The following is an 18,649-nucleotide window of genomic DNA, read 5'->3' on the forward strand; positions in this document are numbered from 1 at the left end:
AAAAGGATGGATATTACTTACTGGTCCACTGAAACCCGCGAGCTGCGTGATCATCAGACACACTATGGAAAGGATGAGCCTGGTGCGGCAGAAAATCCACACAACCCTCCGGAGAGAAGCATCATCAGGCCCATTTTCTTTTAGTTCTTCCTGCCACAATCTTTCCAGCCTAATAAAAACAGAAGACTTATGACATTTATTCATGTAATAAATTTTTCACCATGAGAGAAGGTACAGTCTCATACATACTTCTTTGTGAAAACTCTAAGTGCTTCCTAGCTCAGAACAACAAAAAATAATATTAAGAAAAATAAATACACTCTGTGAGGTAAAGAGAAATATCTATGTAGTGTTACTTCCATAGGATAGAGGGATTAAAAACATAATGCTTTTTCTTTGCCTGGAGTTTCTTTGGCAGTCTTAATATACTGACAGTCTCTCTGCTGAACTGACTGAAGACTGCAGAGTCAAAACCTGAAGAAATTCTCATTAACCATAGAAGGTAAGCCTGATCAGAAGATCTGATCCACATTCAAGTCACCTTGCTACTGACAGTATCATTTCTCATTTTAGCACAAGAATTTTTCACTGTAGCCTTGAGAAAAAAATTTGTTTTAATAGAAAACCAGATTAAAAACATGCAAAATCAGAATAATTGTAAGACACTCCTAAAGATACAATCCCCCAATTTCACTGAAATCGACAAGGCTACAGAAACTGTGCTGAATGAGAAAGCTGTCTCTGAAAGATGAAAGTGAATTCCACCATTCTGAGAAAGGCAAAACAAAATGTCAGTGCTGTTCTTCTAGGGCAACAATATACCATTGCCTGCATGTAATAACGTAATAAATGGAAACAAGAAAATAATAATGAATGCATGTCTTTACCTTCTGCAGTTGACATCTGAAGACTCATGCCTTGATAAAGACCATACATCATCCATAAACAATTCCCCTTTCTTGTATGCTCTGTGGGCCAAAGGTGTGAGCCAGGAGAAGGTCATGGAGGAAAAAAGCCCAGCATTATCAACCGGGTGCTGGTGTCTAAAAGAATTAAAGAAAAATCACAAACAAATGAAAAAGGAAACAGGAAATGTCAATCTTCAAGAAAAACAAAGCCTCCTCTCATTGAAAGCACTCAGAGTACCAAATGGTCCATGCCAGCCACACTTGCTAAACAAATTCTGATGTTTCCAGTACCAGTCAGCAGACCTACATCTGCAATTCTGCTTTGTCACTGGTTTGAAAAGCAAATGCTGTATGAGTTCTGTGGTAGCCTAAAGACGTACTTGGAAGTGGTCCGTATGGGTTTCAGTGCATTCAGACCATGGTGGTATTTGCCCTTGTGATGCTCTTCATCCAGCATTCTCAGCTGGGAATGCACAGAGATGTCCAGTGGCAGGCCCTCTGCCCGAGCTGCTGCTTCCAAGGCATCCTGGCATTCAATCTGCTTTTACAAGAAAGACAACAGATTCAGACTTCAAAACTACATTTGAAGTCCATGACTCCCATCTCCAGCAATTTTGCACCTCTTTCTTCTGCAAATTATTGTGCAACAATCACAGTCATTTCAATGTCTTAGACCACAGGCTTCATTCATCCTGGCAGCAAAGCCATGGAAGGCACAGGTTCTAGATCTGTGTTAGACTGCTGCATTTGCAGAACAAATCAGTACCAGTATTGCACCTGTGCATTCAAAGGATAAATGGATAGACCAGACTAATCCTGCCACAGGAAATACGATAGAGAAAGATTACAACATCAAGCACCTATGACATCAGTTCAGGAAATCAGTGATTGGCTTATGCAGTGAAATTAAGACATTTTCTTGACGAATTTACATCCTCTTAGTATAATTTAGATATTCTTATCCACAGAAAATACAAAGTATTTTCAGAATTCTACTAAAGTCCCTTCTTCAAAAACACTTTAGATTAAATTAAAAAAACCAAATATGCACTAAGTAGAATTGTACTTACTTTTATCATGTTTCCTGTTTTTTCTCTTTTTCCCTAATCTAAATGTAACAAAAATGACAATTTTCTCTGCTCCCAGGCACAGTTTTTCAATGGCTCAGCAACTTTGGTAACAGCCACTTACTTAAAAGGCAAGCCTTATCTCGGGGAGGGTTTCCACAGCCCCAGGGAAAGGCAGACTTAAATGCTAATCCAAGAGGAGAAACAGCAGTGATACAGGATAGTCAAAATGTTGCAAAGTTCAAACAAATGTTTTGATGAGCAGCCAGACGTGGCAAAAGTACATGAGGAAAAGAGCCTGTTATCTGTACTGGCAGAGGGCCCTTGACTGGTTCTGCTAACTTCATGTGCCATTTATTGCAGGACCATGTTACCTGCTTGTATTCCAGTTTATTGCAGGTGAGCTAACTTGTAGAAAAAAAATTCTGAGATAAAAATCTTCCTGAACGTCTTACAAAGGTACTATGATTCTACCTTTATTAGTTGACCTATCAGAGCCAAGTTAGCTTGTTTCCTTCAAAAGAATCAACTGTGATGCAGTGAAGCCTCCAGCAAACACTAAATGCAAGCACTTGGTTCCTGACTTCCAAGTCATGTAATTGTTTCTGGAAGTGTCATCATTTATCATGGTCTTTGTACTATGTTAACATGTAATAGTATAGCACACTAAGACACTGTTTCCACCCATGAGAAGGATGAGAACAGGAAACTGAAAATGTCATTAATCTGTCCCTTATTTACTTAACCAAATTACTAAATAGTGCCTAAGCATGGTGTCAACAATCCATGGTTCTATCTCAAAAAACATATTTGCTAAGCTATCACCTAAAGCTATGGGAACAAAAGATAGTCAAATAACATGAAAACAAAAAAACATTAAAACCTTATGACACATGGAGTGACTCAAAAATACACAGTACTTGAAATCTGAATTAAAAGACTTCTCACTCAATTTATATTAAATTACTGACTCACTAAGGCAACACTGCCTTACTAAACCTATGCAAATCAGCATTAATAAGGGACCTGCCATAAACATCCCAAAGGAGTTAGTAGAAGGGAAGTGTTCTGCATCACCTCATTTCTGGATACAGCAGAGGAATTTTTAACTGGTTGGTTGTGTTACTCCCACAAGAGGCCCGGGGCAGAACTGCCCAAACATCTTGTTGCTGATAAAACACTTGTTTCTAAGTGATGCCATAAACTAGTTGTATAAACATTACTTTTCAGAGCACACGAAAAAGTGCCTATAAGTAAAAAAAAAAATCTTCCAAAACAGAAAACACTATGTTGATGAGCATAAAAATAGGGTTTCACCCACTCAGAAACAAGAATAGCTTTTTAATAAGCAAGTACAAATTGCAAGGGGTTTAGGCAGTCCAAAGATAATATTCATAAACAATCACTGTGAACAATAATTAAACTCTTCAGAGCGGCTCAAGAGTTCTCTCAGCAAATGTGGAAAAGCTGCATTGATAAAGACAAGGGCGCTGCCTTTATAATGTCTTGCCATAGAGACAAATACAAGCACAAACCCCTCACTGAGAGCACTGCTCATCTCCATCTTGGTGAGATAGTCTTACATGTGGGATTTGACAATCAAGAAAGAAATGCACCACACCACTGTACAATTAAGATTTAAGAACAGCTCCACAGTTCTGTGTAGTTCTTTGAAGATTAGAAAATCTTCAAAGCAGTTTATCAGGAAGAAGTGAGGCTCCTAAGTTGTTCTACAATGCACTTCAGGAACAAAAGACTGAAGTAAAAAAAACAAAACAATCTCAACACCTAATTTAGGTTTCTGATTAGGTTTTCTGATTGCCTGCATGTGTGCAGTTTTCTTGGAAACCAATGCCTTGAGTCTTTACTAATGTGCTACAACAGGCCCCAGCTTTGCTATCAAAATAAATATCTAATAAACGTGAAAAATAAATGAAAATGCACTTTTTCTAATTCATCAACTTATTAATATGCTGAAACAAGCAATTAAATGAGTGATATAACATGGTACTGATAACTCAAAGAAATGCTCACAGAAACAAAACAAGTCTAAATCAGACATTGCTAACTGGAAGAGGAAGATTCAATCAGATGTGTATTGAGAAACAGCAGGTGACTACTCAGCACCAACAAAAGGTCAAAAAAAAAGAAGAATTATTACAAAAGACACAAAGGATAAAGCAGAAAACATTACCATAACACTTAAAAAACCCTAGGGTTTGCATCCTTTTTGAACACCAGACTATGCCCCTTGTCACTTCAGTTCAAAAAGGGTATTAAACTTACTTTCCTTGAGCAGTAATAACAATGGGGCTTGGAATAGCATAAACTTAAGATTTTTCAGCTGGATAGATAAAAGGAGTAAAGGTACAGGTATTTGAGTGGTACATAAAGCCTGAAGAAAGAGAACTAGAGAGTGACCACGAACTTAAAACAAAAGAACAAGGCACACTTAAATTTAGAAGTCTCTGTCATGGGATACTGTAAGGTTCAAATGCATAAATGGACTAAACACTGGAGAAATAAACTCACATAGGATAAGCATATCATGGCTTACTAAACACGTGACAGCGGGCAAGAACAATCATTGATCCAGCATCTTTTTAACAGCTGGTGGATGCCAAATACATTTTCTGCAGCCATAGGCATCTCCTAACAGAGCATAATAGTTCTGCACTCCACAGGCCATGAAGCCCTGACACACCTGAGTACAGGCTGATACAATTCAATAGATGACTGTCAGAATTAACAGATTAAGAAAACAGTTAAACTTTTAATCTTGGGGCAATTCCCAAGAGTGGGGTGAGCTCCAAGGAAGCATCACTGCACACATGATCTTCCTTCATGGGTGGGTCACAGAGGGGCAGAGAAAGAGAAGCACAGTTGGTGCCGCTACAACAGAGCACACCTGCCCCATCTGACTTTCTACAGCTTAGGAACACAACAAAACCATACAAGCACCTGTTGGCATGAATTCCTTGTCAGGAAATTGGTCATAGCAATGGAAAGCACATAAGGTAATGAGAGTCAGAAAGATTACATGGTTGGCTCAAGACATATGACAGAAAGCCTGAGTGATGTGAGGAAAATTAGTGGTTTAGGGGCAAGGGGAAACTATTTCTCATTAAATTAGAGACAGACATAGCAAATCCACAATCCAAGGTCATGAAAATGCAGGAAATTTAGGAGCCAAGCTACAAAGCTGTCATATACACATGATGTCAGAAGTTCCATAAGAAGCAAGAATGGCAAGAGGAAACATACTCAGAAAGGAAAGTAAACTCAAATATGTGAACTTGTACTCTTCTGAAAATGTGCTAAGCAGGCAACATGGGCATCTGAGGATGGGAACAGGTAAAGAAAAAGGAAGCAGCTGTCATGTAGGTGGGAAGGAAAAAGCCACTCAGGGAGATTCTAGCCTTTCACACAGTCCTATAACAATCTCCTATTTAAAAGAAGGTAGCAATTATTGGTTTGACAACTGTAACATCACACAACTGCAAAGCCAGACAAGACTGGAGGCAAAGCAAAACAGATTTTTCCATCCCTTACTCATCTTGCAGAGGAAGAATCTGATGTGTGCATACAGCCCAAACCCCCCCAAAGAGCTTTGTCCCTTCTTCCCCAAGGAAGAACATCTTCCAGGTCTCAAATCACAGCAGGGAAGAAGCTGCATCTCTTCTGGTCCTACCAGCAGCTGACAGGAAACTAGAACAGACCTGTAACTACTTTTTTAATAATCCTTGCAGCTGACATAGAATACTAAACATACTGTGGTTGAATTATTATTAGAGTTAAAATTGTTTGATTTAAGTTGTAAAGGTCTCTGAGCTGGCAACACTGCAGAACAGAACTCCTACCCCTTGCATTTAGCAGCCAGAGCTCAGCAGGCTTCCTCATGCCTCTAAAGTCCCCAGCAAGGAGAGGCAAATGGGAAACCTAGAGACCAGAAGAGCAGAGCTCAGAACTAGGTGGGCATGTGATGAGAAATAATTCCATCATCACCAGCTCTGCTCAGAGCTTAAAGCATTCGCCATATTACAACTCCAGGATGAAGAGCAATTTAAAAATATTTAAAGACTTCATTAAAAGACTGGTGTTACAAAACAAGATTAGTGATTAGCTTGTATACAAGGGCTGGGGAAGGGAAGAAAAGAACCAACTGTTCCATTCAGCTTAAGTACAACTGAAATAAAATGAGAGTCTAGGAAAAGATTCCCTGAATTGTAATTACATTCTTCCCAGAGATTCCTCTGGGTCCAAGAATACTCCCACTAGAAAGGAGTAAGGGGTATATACACTGCTTCTGCAGGTAGCACAGGCAACCCCTATAGCATTGTCCAGACTGCAAGTCATCAAACCCCAGAGCATCTGAAAATCAAAGAGGTTTGCAAGTCCAAACATTGTCAAGTCTGCAGCTGCTTGGTGAACAGCAATGCACTATGAACTTTATGGTCTACTAAGACAATTCTCTTCTCCTTTCACTGGATTTGATGCAGTACACAATCTATAAAAATATTAACAAGGGGATTTGCAGCATTAGGCTCTCAGCCTTCTCTGTAGCTAGGATACTTTATAATACCCTGCCTGATTAAAACATGAGCCTATTTAAGACTAGTTTGGTGTATCATCCACCCATACCAGCTGTCTCCCTGATGCTGGGGCAACAAGGAGCAGGCACTGGGCTAGATCAGAGACAGTGGGTGTCAGGAAGGAGGCATTGATCCTTTAGGGACCTGCACACATTGATTGCAAAGTACAGACAGCACAGCTGCATTCACACAGCACCAAGGTGAGACCATCAGACAGCGTCAGATGCTTAGAAATTATGGTTACTTGCCATAAAAGAATCAGATCAAGAAATCAGAGACTCCATTTCCTTCAACCTTCTGAAAAGGGGAGTATAAATAAAACCTCACATCTCTGCTGCCTTGCCAGCTTCTGCTACCTGGAAGAACAGCTCCTCACAGCACCAAACACATAGCCAAATCCAGGAATAAGTACAGCTGTGCCACATTTCTCTTAAAAGATCCAAATTAACTGTTGAGAAACATATTCTGATTTACCACAACAGTTCAGAGATAGAAAAGCTTGGAGTCCACTTTAACAGAGTTACATGTGACTTGATTACATCAGATCCGTTGTTACTTTCCTGGGCCAGGATTAGCAGAAGTTGTATTAACACTGCAGTCATGGTTTCAAAGCTAGCCTGAGTTTATGCATCCTCAGATTAAAGCAGAAGTTTCCCAATACTGCTTGGTACTGATATCAAGACTCTGTAGCCAAACAAGGTCAGGCTATGTACATCTGGTAAGCCTGAGTATTTTAGTCACATATATTGAACACTTTCACTTGAGGCACACAAATCACAGAATCACCTGTCCTTGGTGAGGACAGGTATATCCGCTTCTTACAGGAATATTTCTTATTTTATCTTGCCCTTGAATTCTGGCCAGCATCAGCTTTGAGGTGAGATGTTCTCAACTCTTTCCTAGCAAATCAACTTATTCCTGCAATCCAAGAAATACAGAGTTTGGCATGAAGGGTTTGTTTTAGGATTTTGCAACTGTAGCTGCTATGAATGCACTAATAAGCAGCTATGCATGTGCTTAGGCTTGTGGAATCCATTAATTCCTGTCTTTTCTTTTGCATTAAAACCAGTATTCATGACCTCATAAGCAAAGGTTCTAGGATTCATTCAGAACTAAGACTGCACATTGATCATCCAGCACTGGAGCTATACAGCTCATACACAGTGACAGCAGACTCCTCTGGAATTGGAAATAACCAGCTTTAGCATTGGCACCCCACATGTCTCTGCCTACAAAAATGGGAAACCAACTCCTCACTAAGCAGATCAACCTAGCACAGCACAGGCTGAGAATTTGGCTCCTGCCTTGCTCAGGTAAGCTCTGCTCTCCTGAACCACCCCAACACCCTGCCATATGCTGGGGGTGTTCTTCAGTAGCAATCTTTATTCAGGCCATGCCTAAGCCAGGTCACAATAGAAGCTACACAAGAGAATTTTGTGCACCACCTGGAGCATCCAGGGAGGCTGTGAACTTCAACTCCTATTGAGTGGAATCACCAACCAGTGACAGCAGAAGCCTTGACACCACAGTATTTACCAAGCCCAATACAACAATCATGTATTGAACTCACCTTCCTGCACCAACACACGCTTCCAAAAGCAAACAGTAAACTAGGAGACTCAAACATCTCAGGGCTCTAAACATGTTGACTTTGAAATTCATTAACCTTCATCCTCAAAAACAACTGAAACACAGATTTTGTTTGTGGAACAGCTTGTTTGCCGTCTGTGGTTCAGAGCACAACTGACTATTTCTTATCACTAGGATACAAACTTTCAAAAAGTAATAACCATCCCAGTGTCCCAAGACGTCAGAACCCCCCACATATATGTGAGTTTTAAGTTGCTCCAAGCTGAGTTCACAAATAGTTTGCGATAGATGCAGTGAATATTTCTGCGAACACTTTATAGCTGTACACTGAGTTTCTGAAGCAGCCATAGAGCAGAATGTCTGCAGCACTAATATAGAATACCACAATGGAAAAGACACTGCAAGATTTCCTTCACTCATAGCTAATCTACTCCTTACACACTTCTGGTCACAAGCAGGCTGATTTAGAAATCTGCTTTGAACAAAGGAACAGCAACCCACAGTAGTCAAAGACAATACCAGCATGTGGTCAGAGCTGAGGTTTTATGATGTGGCTAAGACATGGAAAGAAGATGGCTGTGCACCAAGGAAGGCAGTCAAGTTCCAATGGAAGCTGTGAATTACCCAGAATGTCAATGTTCCTATAGAAAATGTCTCTACCCAGTCACAGACATCACCTTTTTGTTCCTGCTGTGAAGTGGAAGGCTTCTCTGACACCATAAACCCCCCTCCAAGTGTCAGGTAAACTTTTGATACATGACTGCCTTTGGATATGCTCCTTTCTCTGATGGTGATATGTGCATCTAGGCATGGAGGACAAGGTAGAGACACCCCTTCTACAGTGTGGTTAGAGGGTCATCCTAAAGCATACACCAAACAATTCTAGGATCTTCTATCAAGTGATCCTTGACAGAATCACTTGATTCTGTGATTACTGTGTCAGTGACTGCTTGACTAGCAGAAGTTCAATGGTAAAACAACAAAACATATTGTAACCAATATCAGTTCAGTTCTTTGGGGATATCATGGAATTAATGTATTTTTAGAAAGCACCACCAATGTTTGCTTCTGTCTGATTGTGTGCAAAGTTCTCAAAGATAACAGAACTGCTGCAAAAAAAAATTAGATTTTTACATTTTGCTTTCATTTGACTTGAAAAAGTAAAGAAATGTTTACTTGGTTATGAAAATATGCAATCATCTGAAAAAATGCAGACACATCCAGCAGCTTCAGCTACAAGTAGCAGTTTATAGTTAAGCTGTCTAGGACTGCTCTAAGCATGGAGGGCACAGGCAGAAGCACCCAGGCTACACTCACACCCCTATTTTTAACCTGCTGTTCAGTTGACTCAGACACTCGGATGCTTCAGAGAGGTTGAGGCAGAATTGATCTATTTAAATACTCAGTGATAAATCACTTCAAAGCTATCAGTGCTTGAAGGATTTACATCAGTTCCAACAAGTTCTGATCACATTCCCTGTTGTCTTGGGCAAAAGATGTCAGAAACAAACCTGAAAAACAAGAGATCAAGGTAAGGACAGGATTATTAGTAGGGCTTCTGATAGCTAAAGTTAGCAACACATTTCCTGCATGTTTGAAGTGATCTCTACAGTTCCCCTGCCTGGTGCCTTGAAACACAGCAATTTGCACTTGAGATTCATCACAGATGCAGTCATTATCCTTCAGCAGCGAGAACTTAGTCCTGAACAGTACATTCCAGCCAGAACCAACTACAGCTTGGAGTACAATTTGTAAATAAGTGCTGTAGCATCATTAACGTGGGAAGTTGAATTCCAAGAACTGAGTTCTCATAAGCTCCGTATACTGCAGAAGCAGCTTGTTCTCATATCCTCCTCTATTGTAACTGCAATGGGGTAGGAAAGCTAAATTCATTGCTTGCTATTCCATCAAATAAACAAAATCAACATTTGAGACAGGCCTATTCCAAAAGCACTTCAAAAATAAATTACTTCTCTTCCTCATCTGTCATTTTATAGCATATTTAATGGACAGTGGGGTCTGTCCTCCCCAGAATCCACTGCTTCCATGAGAAAAACTACATACAATTACTGTAGCTGCAAGTTGAAAGGCACAGGCACATTCTGAAAACAGAAAGTCCTAAAGGTGTAAGTACAAATCAATATTTCAAAACATTCCTTAATTATTACTCACTGGTCATGTAACAGCTTTTACAGATAAAGACCACTCACTGTAGTGCTAGGCAGCAAGCACACCTACAAGCTCTCCAGCAGAGGCATGTCCCCACAAACAATAAGCCCAATTAGTATGGTACTATGCAGGAGGAACATGTAGTTCAGAGTCTTTTGTAAGCTACATTAAGGTCTCCAAAGACTTAAAAATCAATTGTTATCAGAACACACTGCAAACACTTATTCATGAGGTGAATATATGTATTCACAAGCTGAATAATTTTTTTCTTGAATTTCAGTCCCCAAGTGCCTATTTCAAAGGTCCATATTTCTATAGCAACATTCCCATTAAGTACCAGGAAATGTTGGATTAGACCTACTTATACTGCAGAATTATTTCAATTATGATTCCAGGAAGCCTATTTGAAAAGCTCCTGTCTTTCAGAGATGTGATCTTTCAAGCTGTGACCAAGCAGCATTTAAGCTTCCAAGGAAAGAACTGCAAGTTCTTTTTCACTATTGTCATGAACACACTTGTGGTAGCATCCAGCATCCTTTCAGCTAGAAATAAACACAAGAATGGAGGTTTCAGGACAGAAAATGGAAAGCTGAATATAATCTTTTGCAATGCAAAGAAGAGGCACACAAAAAAAACTCTGGGACCTTGGCTCAATGGTAAAACAGGTCTTTCACCTATAAAGATCATGATCAGAAAATCAACTAGACTTGTCTGCTTCAAGGTAAGAAGGACACAGAAAATGCAGCAATATAGGCAACAAAAAACCCCAATGAGTCATATTATTGATCAGCAAAATGTACTTGTAGCCCTGCCAGAAGCAGTCATCACCACTGGCCACGAACCAGTGGCCCCTGACTACTGTCCCCAGAGCACAGAGGATTCTACCTCACCCTAAAAGGGTGCACCATGTTAGCAAGAAGGCCACCTCATGCAGTGAAAGTCTGCTGCAAAACAGCCTTAAACTTGTATTCCACAAAGATCTGAAGTTAGTGGTGAAATAACAGACTACATCTGCTTGCAGCTTGTTCCTGGCAATACAGATCATGCTTACAGCTTAGTCATTTTCTGGTCACTCAGAAAATCTTGAGCCAGATTTTCTACAAGAAATTTGAGAGTCACAACATCTCTACTGATGGTACACTGGACTCTATTGTCCAAGTGAGAGAGTTCCACTAGAGCTTATCCCTCTATCTGAACTGCTGTGGTCCTACCCTTCCTCATCACATCAGCCCCCTGTTGTGTTCTATCGCCAGCTGTGCCAAGTCAATTCAGGCATCTAACCCAATCCAGGTTCCATAAAAGATACAGTAAAGGACAGAGTTCCTTCTCTTCCCTTGAAACACCATTTTCTTCACAGCTTCTACCATTTCCTTACATGCAGAGGGAAAGTGCTTTACCAAACAGACAAAGCTCAGCCTTATGAAAAGGAAGTCTTTGCTCTTCCCTAAGCCAAGTATGCTGCTGAAACCAGAGCTTGTTTCAACTAGAAAAGGAAAAACTTGGTACACAAACATGAATGCCTACCTTAGATAAGGTGTTATGAATACCTCTCCTTTTACTTAACCTTAGTATTCTGCAAGCAAGCAGGATTTAATCTCACTGACATGTAGCAACAAATTCAGAGCTGTTTGTGTCTGTGGACTATATACACCCGAGCTGCAAGGCTAGCTAAACAAAAATGGTACCAATGTCTGAGCTAGAAATTAACACAACCTTGGCATACTGAACAAGATAACTGCCAAGTAAAGTGGGAATCCTATCAGAACCGGAAGATGCCATTAGCAAAACAAGTTCAGTTCATTCTTCTACTCAAAGACAACAAACAAGATAAAGTTCAATATATGAGCTTGAGTAAGCTCTTCTCTTACATCAGTAATCACAAGTTTACAAAACCCCTGTGTGACAGTGTTCACAGGGGTTCTTGGATGAGGCAAGAGACGAGAATGTTGACTCCATGTTCAGAAGGCTTGATTTATTATTTTACGATATATATGTATAACATTATAACTATACTAAAAGAATAGAAGGAAAGGTTTCCTCAGAAGGCTAGCTAAGAATAGCATAGAAAAGAATGATAACAAAAGGCAGCTCTTTCAGACTCTGTCTGAGATAGTGCGGCCTTGATTGACCATTAATTATAAACATCCAAGATGGGCCAATCACAGACGGACCTGTTGCATTCCACAGCAGCAGATAACCATTGTTTACATCTTGTGGCTGAAACTTCTCAGCAGGAAAAATCCTAATGAAAGGATTCTAATGAAAAGATGTCTGCAACACCCCTGTTTTGCAATCAATGATCTGTGTGTGCTACCCTGTAGTCATAAGCAGCATATCAAATGGTAGGGGTAGAAGGGTAAAAAAGACCAGTAACAGAGAAGCTGACCTGAAGCTGCCTCAAAGTTAGAGATTTTCATGCCAGGCTGTACAGACATGCAGGATTTGGCTTACTTTCAGTCTCCACAAAAGAAAAAAAAAAAGGAAAAAAAAAATAAAAATACCCACAAATATGCTGGTTTCATGATTTCATTTAGTTAAAAATTCACAGGTGAGATAAGGATGGTTTCCTTTAAAAGTTAAATCCTGATTAGATGATGCAGACCAAAAGGGAGAGATAACATGCAATGATTACTGCTGAACTCCACTGCCACTGGTCAGGAAACAGGGCTGCCCACCAATGGCATCACTGTTGTCACCAGTAATTTGACAGAGCAGATTTGCTACCGGACAGGGTAGGGTGGGTGGCAAGCCCATGACATCAACATGCCAAACGCCGTTAAAAACCCACACGGTGACTCGAGGGCTCGGCTGTGCACCAGCGCCTGCTGTAATGCAATCAGACACCACCTTGCTGAACACGGCAGCAGCACTTGCTGAGTCATAGAGCCTGTGGGGACACCCGAGCTGCAGGGCCTGCAGGCTGCACTCAGCTGCTGCAGAGCTCAGCTCTCCAATCCCAGTCAGCAGAGCAGCCCTGGGAAACCCTCAAACCCACTGAAACAAGGGAAGCTGAAATACAGAGTATCTCAGCAGCTACTGTAGCACAGCAAAGATTAAGCCTCTTTAGAGATCTTCACAATTGCTCCGTACAAATATGGCAAGTTCCCCTATTTCCAACCCTCTCACAGGCAATCTATGTGGAATGACCAGCAGCACATCTGCAAGGAACTCATCATTGTGAAAATCAGACAGAAGCACTATTAACTTTATTTGTTTGTCTTGAGAAAAATCTACAGTGTGTATACATATATATCAGTCCTTGGAGTATTTCAGAAAAGGTCAAAAACAGGATATGCAAGAAAATATTAGCTGCTCTGAATGCTAGCACTGGAAAATATTTAACCTTCTTCAGCTGGCAGAGGTTATTAGTTTCTGACCATATCTTTCATCAGCATGGGTGTTTCCATTTCTCTGAGCCTTTTTTCCTTATAGCACTTGGTAGTATATGCACTCTTCCCAGTGAAAACAAGCTTTAAAAATTAGAAGCTCCGAACAATTACAGGCTAACTCCAAGCCAGTGGTTATTTCAAGACCCAGCTCTCAAAATAAACTAGAATTATGATGATACCTCACCATGTTAAATACACAGATGTTCAAGGAAGTTTTCAGTAATAATTACTTTCATCTGAGGGGAAAAGTAAAAAAGTCAAGCTACTAGAGCAAGCTAGACATCTGTTTTAGAAAATTAATCCTTGAAACAACCATGGCATGATTAAGAGTTTTTTCAGCTGCCAACACTGAATGGTGCATGATTTGTGCCGAGTGCTTCACTGCTCCTCCTTGGTTGTAATGATTCTCTAAAACACAAAGGTTTAAAAAACTTCCTTGATTCACATCAATAGCTGAATACTAGAAAAAAGTTTTGCTCAAATGGTACTGAAAAGTCACATTTAAAAGTGAAAAATGCTTAGTAAGTGCTGAGACCTGTTATCAAAATAGCTACAGCACCCTTTGGAATGACCTCTTCCACACAACAGGCAATACTCATTATTGACCTTCAATGCAGCAAATCTATATACAGCTGGCACAGCAAAAAGGCTGCTGCATGCAATTTAATAAGCATAAAGACTGCAAAATAAACAATGAAAAAGAAACTGACCTTAAGTTTAGAATGCTGAAAATTAGGCTCTTCCTGCTCTTCATGCTGCACCGAGTCAGCTCTCTCCCTCACACTCCTATACCCAGGACTGGGTATAATGTACTCTTTTCCTATGTCGATGTCTTTCATCTTCTGTAAACGCCAGGGTTTACACGTGTACCTTCACCTCAAGTATCTGAAAAATAATTAAATTCCCCTTCGTTATGTGCCGTGCCTAATACACCAGTTACTTTTAGTCACCTATTTTTAAAGTTAATTTTCAGAATCAAAATCAATACACAATAGTAAATGAGTTATATTACAACAGTGCCGTAATAACATGGCTTTCAAAGTCCATGCAAGACTAACTTCTCATGAACTAGTTTAAACATACCCTAAGGTAATCAAATAGTACAATGATCCTCAATGCACTAGAGTGCTGTCATAGTTCCTCCCTTAGATCTCTGAAATACAATTATGCAATCTGACAGATTAAAGCAATAGCTACAGCATTTAGCTGAAACCGTGAGAAACTTGCCTGGGAAGACCAAATCCCCAAAATCTTTTGTAAAGAGTTTGAAATTGCATAGATACAATAATTTATTGGTACAAAAGTTTTGCAAAACCAATCTCTCTGGAGAGATCACTTAATAACATTAGTCAGTAGAAACACTCTGGAGAAAACTGTGTCCATTCTCCATAGCATTGCTCGCTTACTCCATAGGCTTGAGCTATATTTAAGTGCAGACATGCACAGGAATGAGTCACACCTTCAGTGCTGCAGGTTTCCACCCAGTCTATCAAACTGCACTGAAAGGTCAGAAGGAGAACCAGAGTCTGGAAGACAAAAATCACTCACTCTGCGAGACCCTGTTTTATAACTCAGTTTTATCGCATTCTGCCACCCGCCAGCAACTAAGGCGATGGGAGACGCCTGGCTGCGCTACGCTGGTCAGACTGCACCAGCGGCTCTGCCGGGCTGCGCGGGGCTGCCAGGGCTCCGCCGCTGCAGCATCCCCGCCGAGAGCACCGCGGGGTGGGGATGCTGCACCCGCGGGTTCCGCGCTCCGCCCGCGGCGGGGATGCGGGACAGCCCCCCCGGCAGGACACCCCCCAGCAGCCCGGGGGGAGCCCCCCTCCGCTCTCCTTTCCCGGCCCCCCCGTGTCTCCGCCGCACTGCCGTAAGCACGGGAGCCGCCCCGCCCAGGGACAGGTGCGCCCGGCTGCAGCCCGGGCGGGACAGAGCACCGCGCAGCCCCTTCACCGGGGGCGAGGAGAAGGGGCTGCTCGGCCGGGCTCCTGACAGGAGAGGGGACAGCAAAGCCGCCCCCTCACCACACCAAGGCTCGCCCGTCCCCAGTACCAGCCGCACTCACCTCCGCCCGCCGACAGCCCCGCCGCAGCTTCTCCGCTCCGCGGCCGCGAACCCAAACAACGCCGCTTATAGCGGTTCCGGCGTCCCCACTGCGCCTGCGGGCGGGCGCTGCGGCGGCCGCTCCTTCCTGGTGCCCCACGGGAGATGTAGTCCACCCCTCAGACCTGGGCACTCACTCACTGCTTATAATGAACTACATTTCCGTCAAGGCCCCGCGCGGGCCGGCTCCGTTTGGCCGCGCCCCCGTCCCGCCGCGCCCCGCCCAGCCCCGTCCCGCCGCCGCTGCCGCAGCGTGGGGGGTCTGGAACGTTCGCCGCCCGCCGGGGCGGCCCTGCGGCGGGGCGGGCGCACCGGGGCACCGCGCCTCGCCGCTCGGGAGAGCGGCAGCGCAATGCAATGCAGTGCAGTGTAATGCAACGCAGCACAACGCAGTACCGTGCTGAGCCGTGCCGTACCGGGCTGTACCGTACCGTGCAGTGCGGGAAGGACGGGTCCCTCCACCGAGCCAGTGCTCGTGGGAGGAATCGGGGTCCGCTCTGTTCGGACACCGCACGCAGAGCCGAAGGGCTGGCTCGGTGCTGGAGAAGGCGAGGGGTTTCTCGATTCCCTCCCGGCAGCGGGGGTGCCGCAGGGCGCTGCCCGGTGTGGCGGACACAGCAGCGGCTGCGGCCTCGGTGCCCGCCCCTCCCAGCCGGCCCGCGGCTCGCAGCAGCCTGTCACTCACTGCCGGTTATCTGCAGCCCCTCGGCCGGGGAAAGTGCTCCGTGCCCTTATCTGGGGCTTAACCTTGGCCGGGGCCGCGGTCAGCAGCGGCTCCTGTGCGCAGCGGCCGTGCCCCCGCAGCCGGTGCCGCAGGCCTGCGACGCGCTCCCCAAGGAGCCGGGCACGACTCCCTTGCCAAGCCCCAGCTGTGCCCTTCCAATTCCCTCAGACCACCTAAAAGGACGGGGAACTTGTCCCAGGGCCTTCACAGCCATGCTTTGGCGCCTGAAAGGGATGGAAGCTGCGGTGTCTGTCCCTGTATAGCGGTGGCTGAGGGCCAGCAGCCCTGCTCGCCCTAAAGAGTGACACAGGGTGTGCAGCCCCCGCCTCAGGGGAGTCACTGAAGGAGATGGACACAGCTGCGTTTCCTCTCACAAAGGGCTGTAAATATCCTTAACAAACCCTGAGCTGTAGCTTCTCCCCTGCTGCGTTTAAATACCCTGTCCTCAGCTGACATCCTCCTTCCACCAGCCAGATTTGGCTGATGTCTCATTTAAGTGGTTTATGTAACGAGTGCCTGTTTGCACCGCAGTCCTTGCTCCCCTGTCAGGAATGTTTGTGAGAGTCAATTTGATAGAAATGCTGAAATGAACTCAGGTAAATGAGGGAGATGGGAATCTGGAAATAAAAGTGGACCAGAATATTCCCTCCAAGCCCCCAAGCCAGAGGTAAAGGTAAAAGGTGTCACTGTGCAAGTAACAAGGACAGCCTTAAGGTACCAAAGAATCCCTGTAGAGCTCCCTGACACACATGGTCACACACCCTGCAGATCTCTGACTCTATTTCTGAAAAAAAATGAGAATCAGCTCTATTGCAGGTGCTTTTAACATTTTGGGACAGGGAAACTGACAGACAGACATACCTTGCTCAGATACAGGAGCCAAGAACAAATGTAACTGTAACTACTGCATTTTTCTGCAATCTCTTCCCCAGACAAGGGAATCATGCACAATCACAATCATGCAGTTTCAGGCTGGACTGGCATTTTGTTGGGGAAGACACTCAAGGTGCACTTCATGCTTTATAAATGCTATGTCCCAGCAAAATATGGATTTTAGGATGGAAGCCAGGAGGCAATTTACAGTAAATCCCTGAACAGTCATTAAAGTGATGTTTGTTTGCACCAAACACTTTGGAATGTAGGGGTAAGTAGATGTCCAGATACTGAGCTGTGTAGTTAAACAGCATAAACAGAAAGGACAAAGAATGAATGATGGGGAAAATTAAGCTGTGTTAAAGCTTTAAGGTGAATCATGGGTATTTTTGGGTGTTGACCTGAAGTTGTTCTGAGTGTGAGCATGTCTTTGGGCCCTGGGCTGTGGAGGCTTTTTGGAGGTGGCTGGCTGTTTTTTGAGCTGCTGACATGTTGAAGCCCAAAGGCTCTGCATCACATACCTGTAAAGGAAGAAGAATATAAACCTCCATTATGACAAAGTCATTACAAAATGAGTTGAGAAAGATGAGCAGAGACTGTTGTTTAAGCCAAGGGAGCCAGAGCCCTGCCTACACTTGTTCTGTCCTCCATTTCTCCAGTGCTGGAGGAGGTCTGAGAGTAAAAGGGAGGACATGAGTGCTAGTAGAACACTGCTGGTAAGTAATGATGTGTACACTCTACTCAGACTAGCTCAGGGCAGTGGGCTGGCAGCAGCATCAGGAGTGTTTTCACACCTGTGGCCCTACGAGTACATTCTCCCTGAGTACAGTGGTGGGATGAAATGCTTAAGTAGGCATAACCCACTTTTTAGTGTGTCACAAGTCTCCTCCAGTGTTTGTTCTAAAGGCTATAAATGTACTGGTGCTACCAGCCAGAGGAGTTACATCTTTAGCTCCAGTGGCAGCAGCTAATGCTTTTAGTGCTGCGAGTCCTGGATTCATCCCTGAGGGATGGGAGCTGTTACATAAACAAGGCCTGTACAGTATTAAAACTTGCCCTGATTCAAGATCTGGGATTTGCTGTAATCAGACCTGACTGCAAAAGAAAAGCAGAGCCAAACCAAAGAGCCAGCCTCAGCTTCAAAGCCAAGGCCTGCAGACCAGGGTGAGGAGGCAACATCTGACAATTCGTTTTCTTAGAGGGGTCCAGGAGCTGCTTCCCTCCACTCCAAAAC

General features: G+C 43.3%; 1 protein-coding gene across 3 annotated transcripts in view; it reads right to left on the reverse strand.

The window, feature by feature from the left end:
- The window catches only part of ABCC5 (ATP binding cassette subfamily C member 5), a 44,231-nt gene extending 28,291 nt beyond the window's left edge, over nucleotides 1–15,940 (reverse strand). Inside the window, exons 1-5 of one of the 3 annotated variants that reach the window (XM_054638986.2) lie at nucleotides 15,781–15,940; nucleotides 14,426–14,600; nucleotides 1,289–1,446; nucleotides 888–1,043; nucleotides 22–169 (exon numbers count right to left, since the gene is read on the reverse strand). In XM_054638986.2, coding sequence (XP_054494961.1) covers nucleotides 22–169; nucleotides 888–1,043; nucleotides 1,289–1,446; nucleotides 14,426–14,554 — 591 coding nt within the window. In that variant the 5' untranslated portion in view covers nucleotides 14,555–14,600; nucleotides 15,781–15,940. Of the gene's footprint in view, nucleotides 1–21; nucleotides 170–887; nucleotides 1,044–1,288; nucleotides 1,450–14,425; nucleotides 14,601–15,780 lie in introns of those variants that run through there. The other 2 variants (XM_077184047.1, XM_077184048.1) reach the window with 2 other exon arrangements.
- Nucleotides 15,941–18,649: the final 2,709 nt, after the last annotated feature.

This window comes from Agelaius phoeniceus, chromosome 10 (genome assembly GCF_051311805.1).
Source record: "Agelaius phoeniceus isolate bAgePho1 chromosome 10, bAgePho1.hap1, whole genome shotgun sequence".
NCBI lineage: Eukaryota > Metazoa > Chordata > Aves > Passeriformes > Icteridae > Agelaius > Agelaius phoeniceus.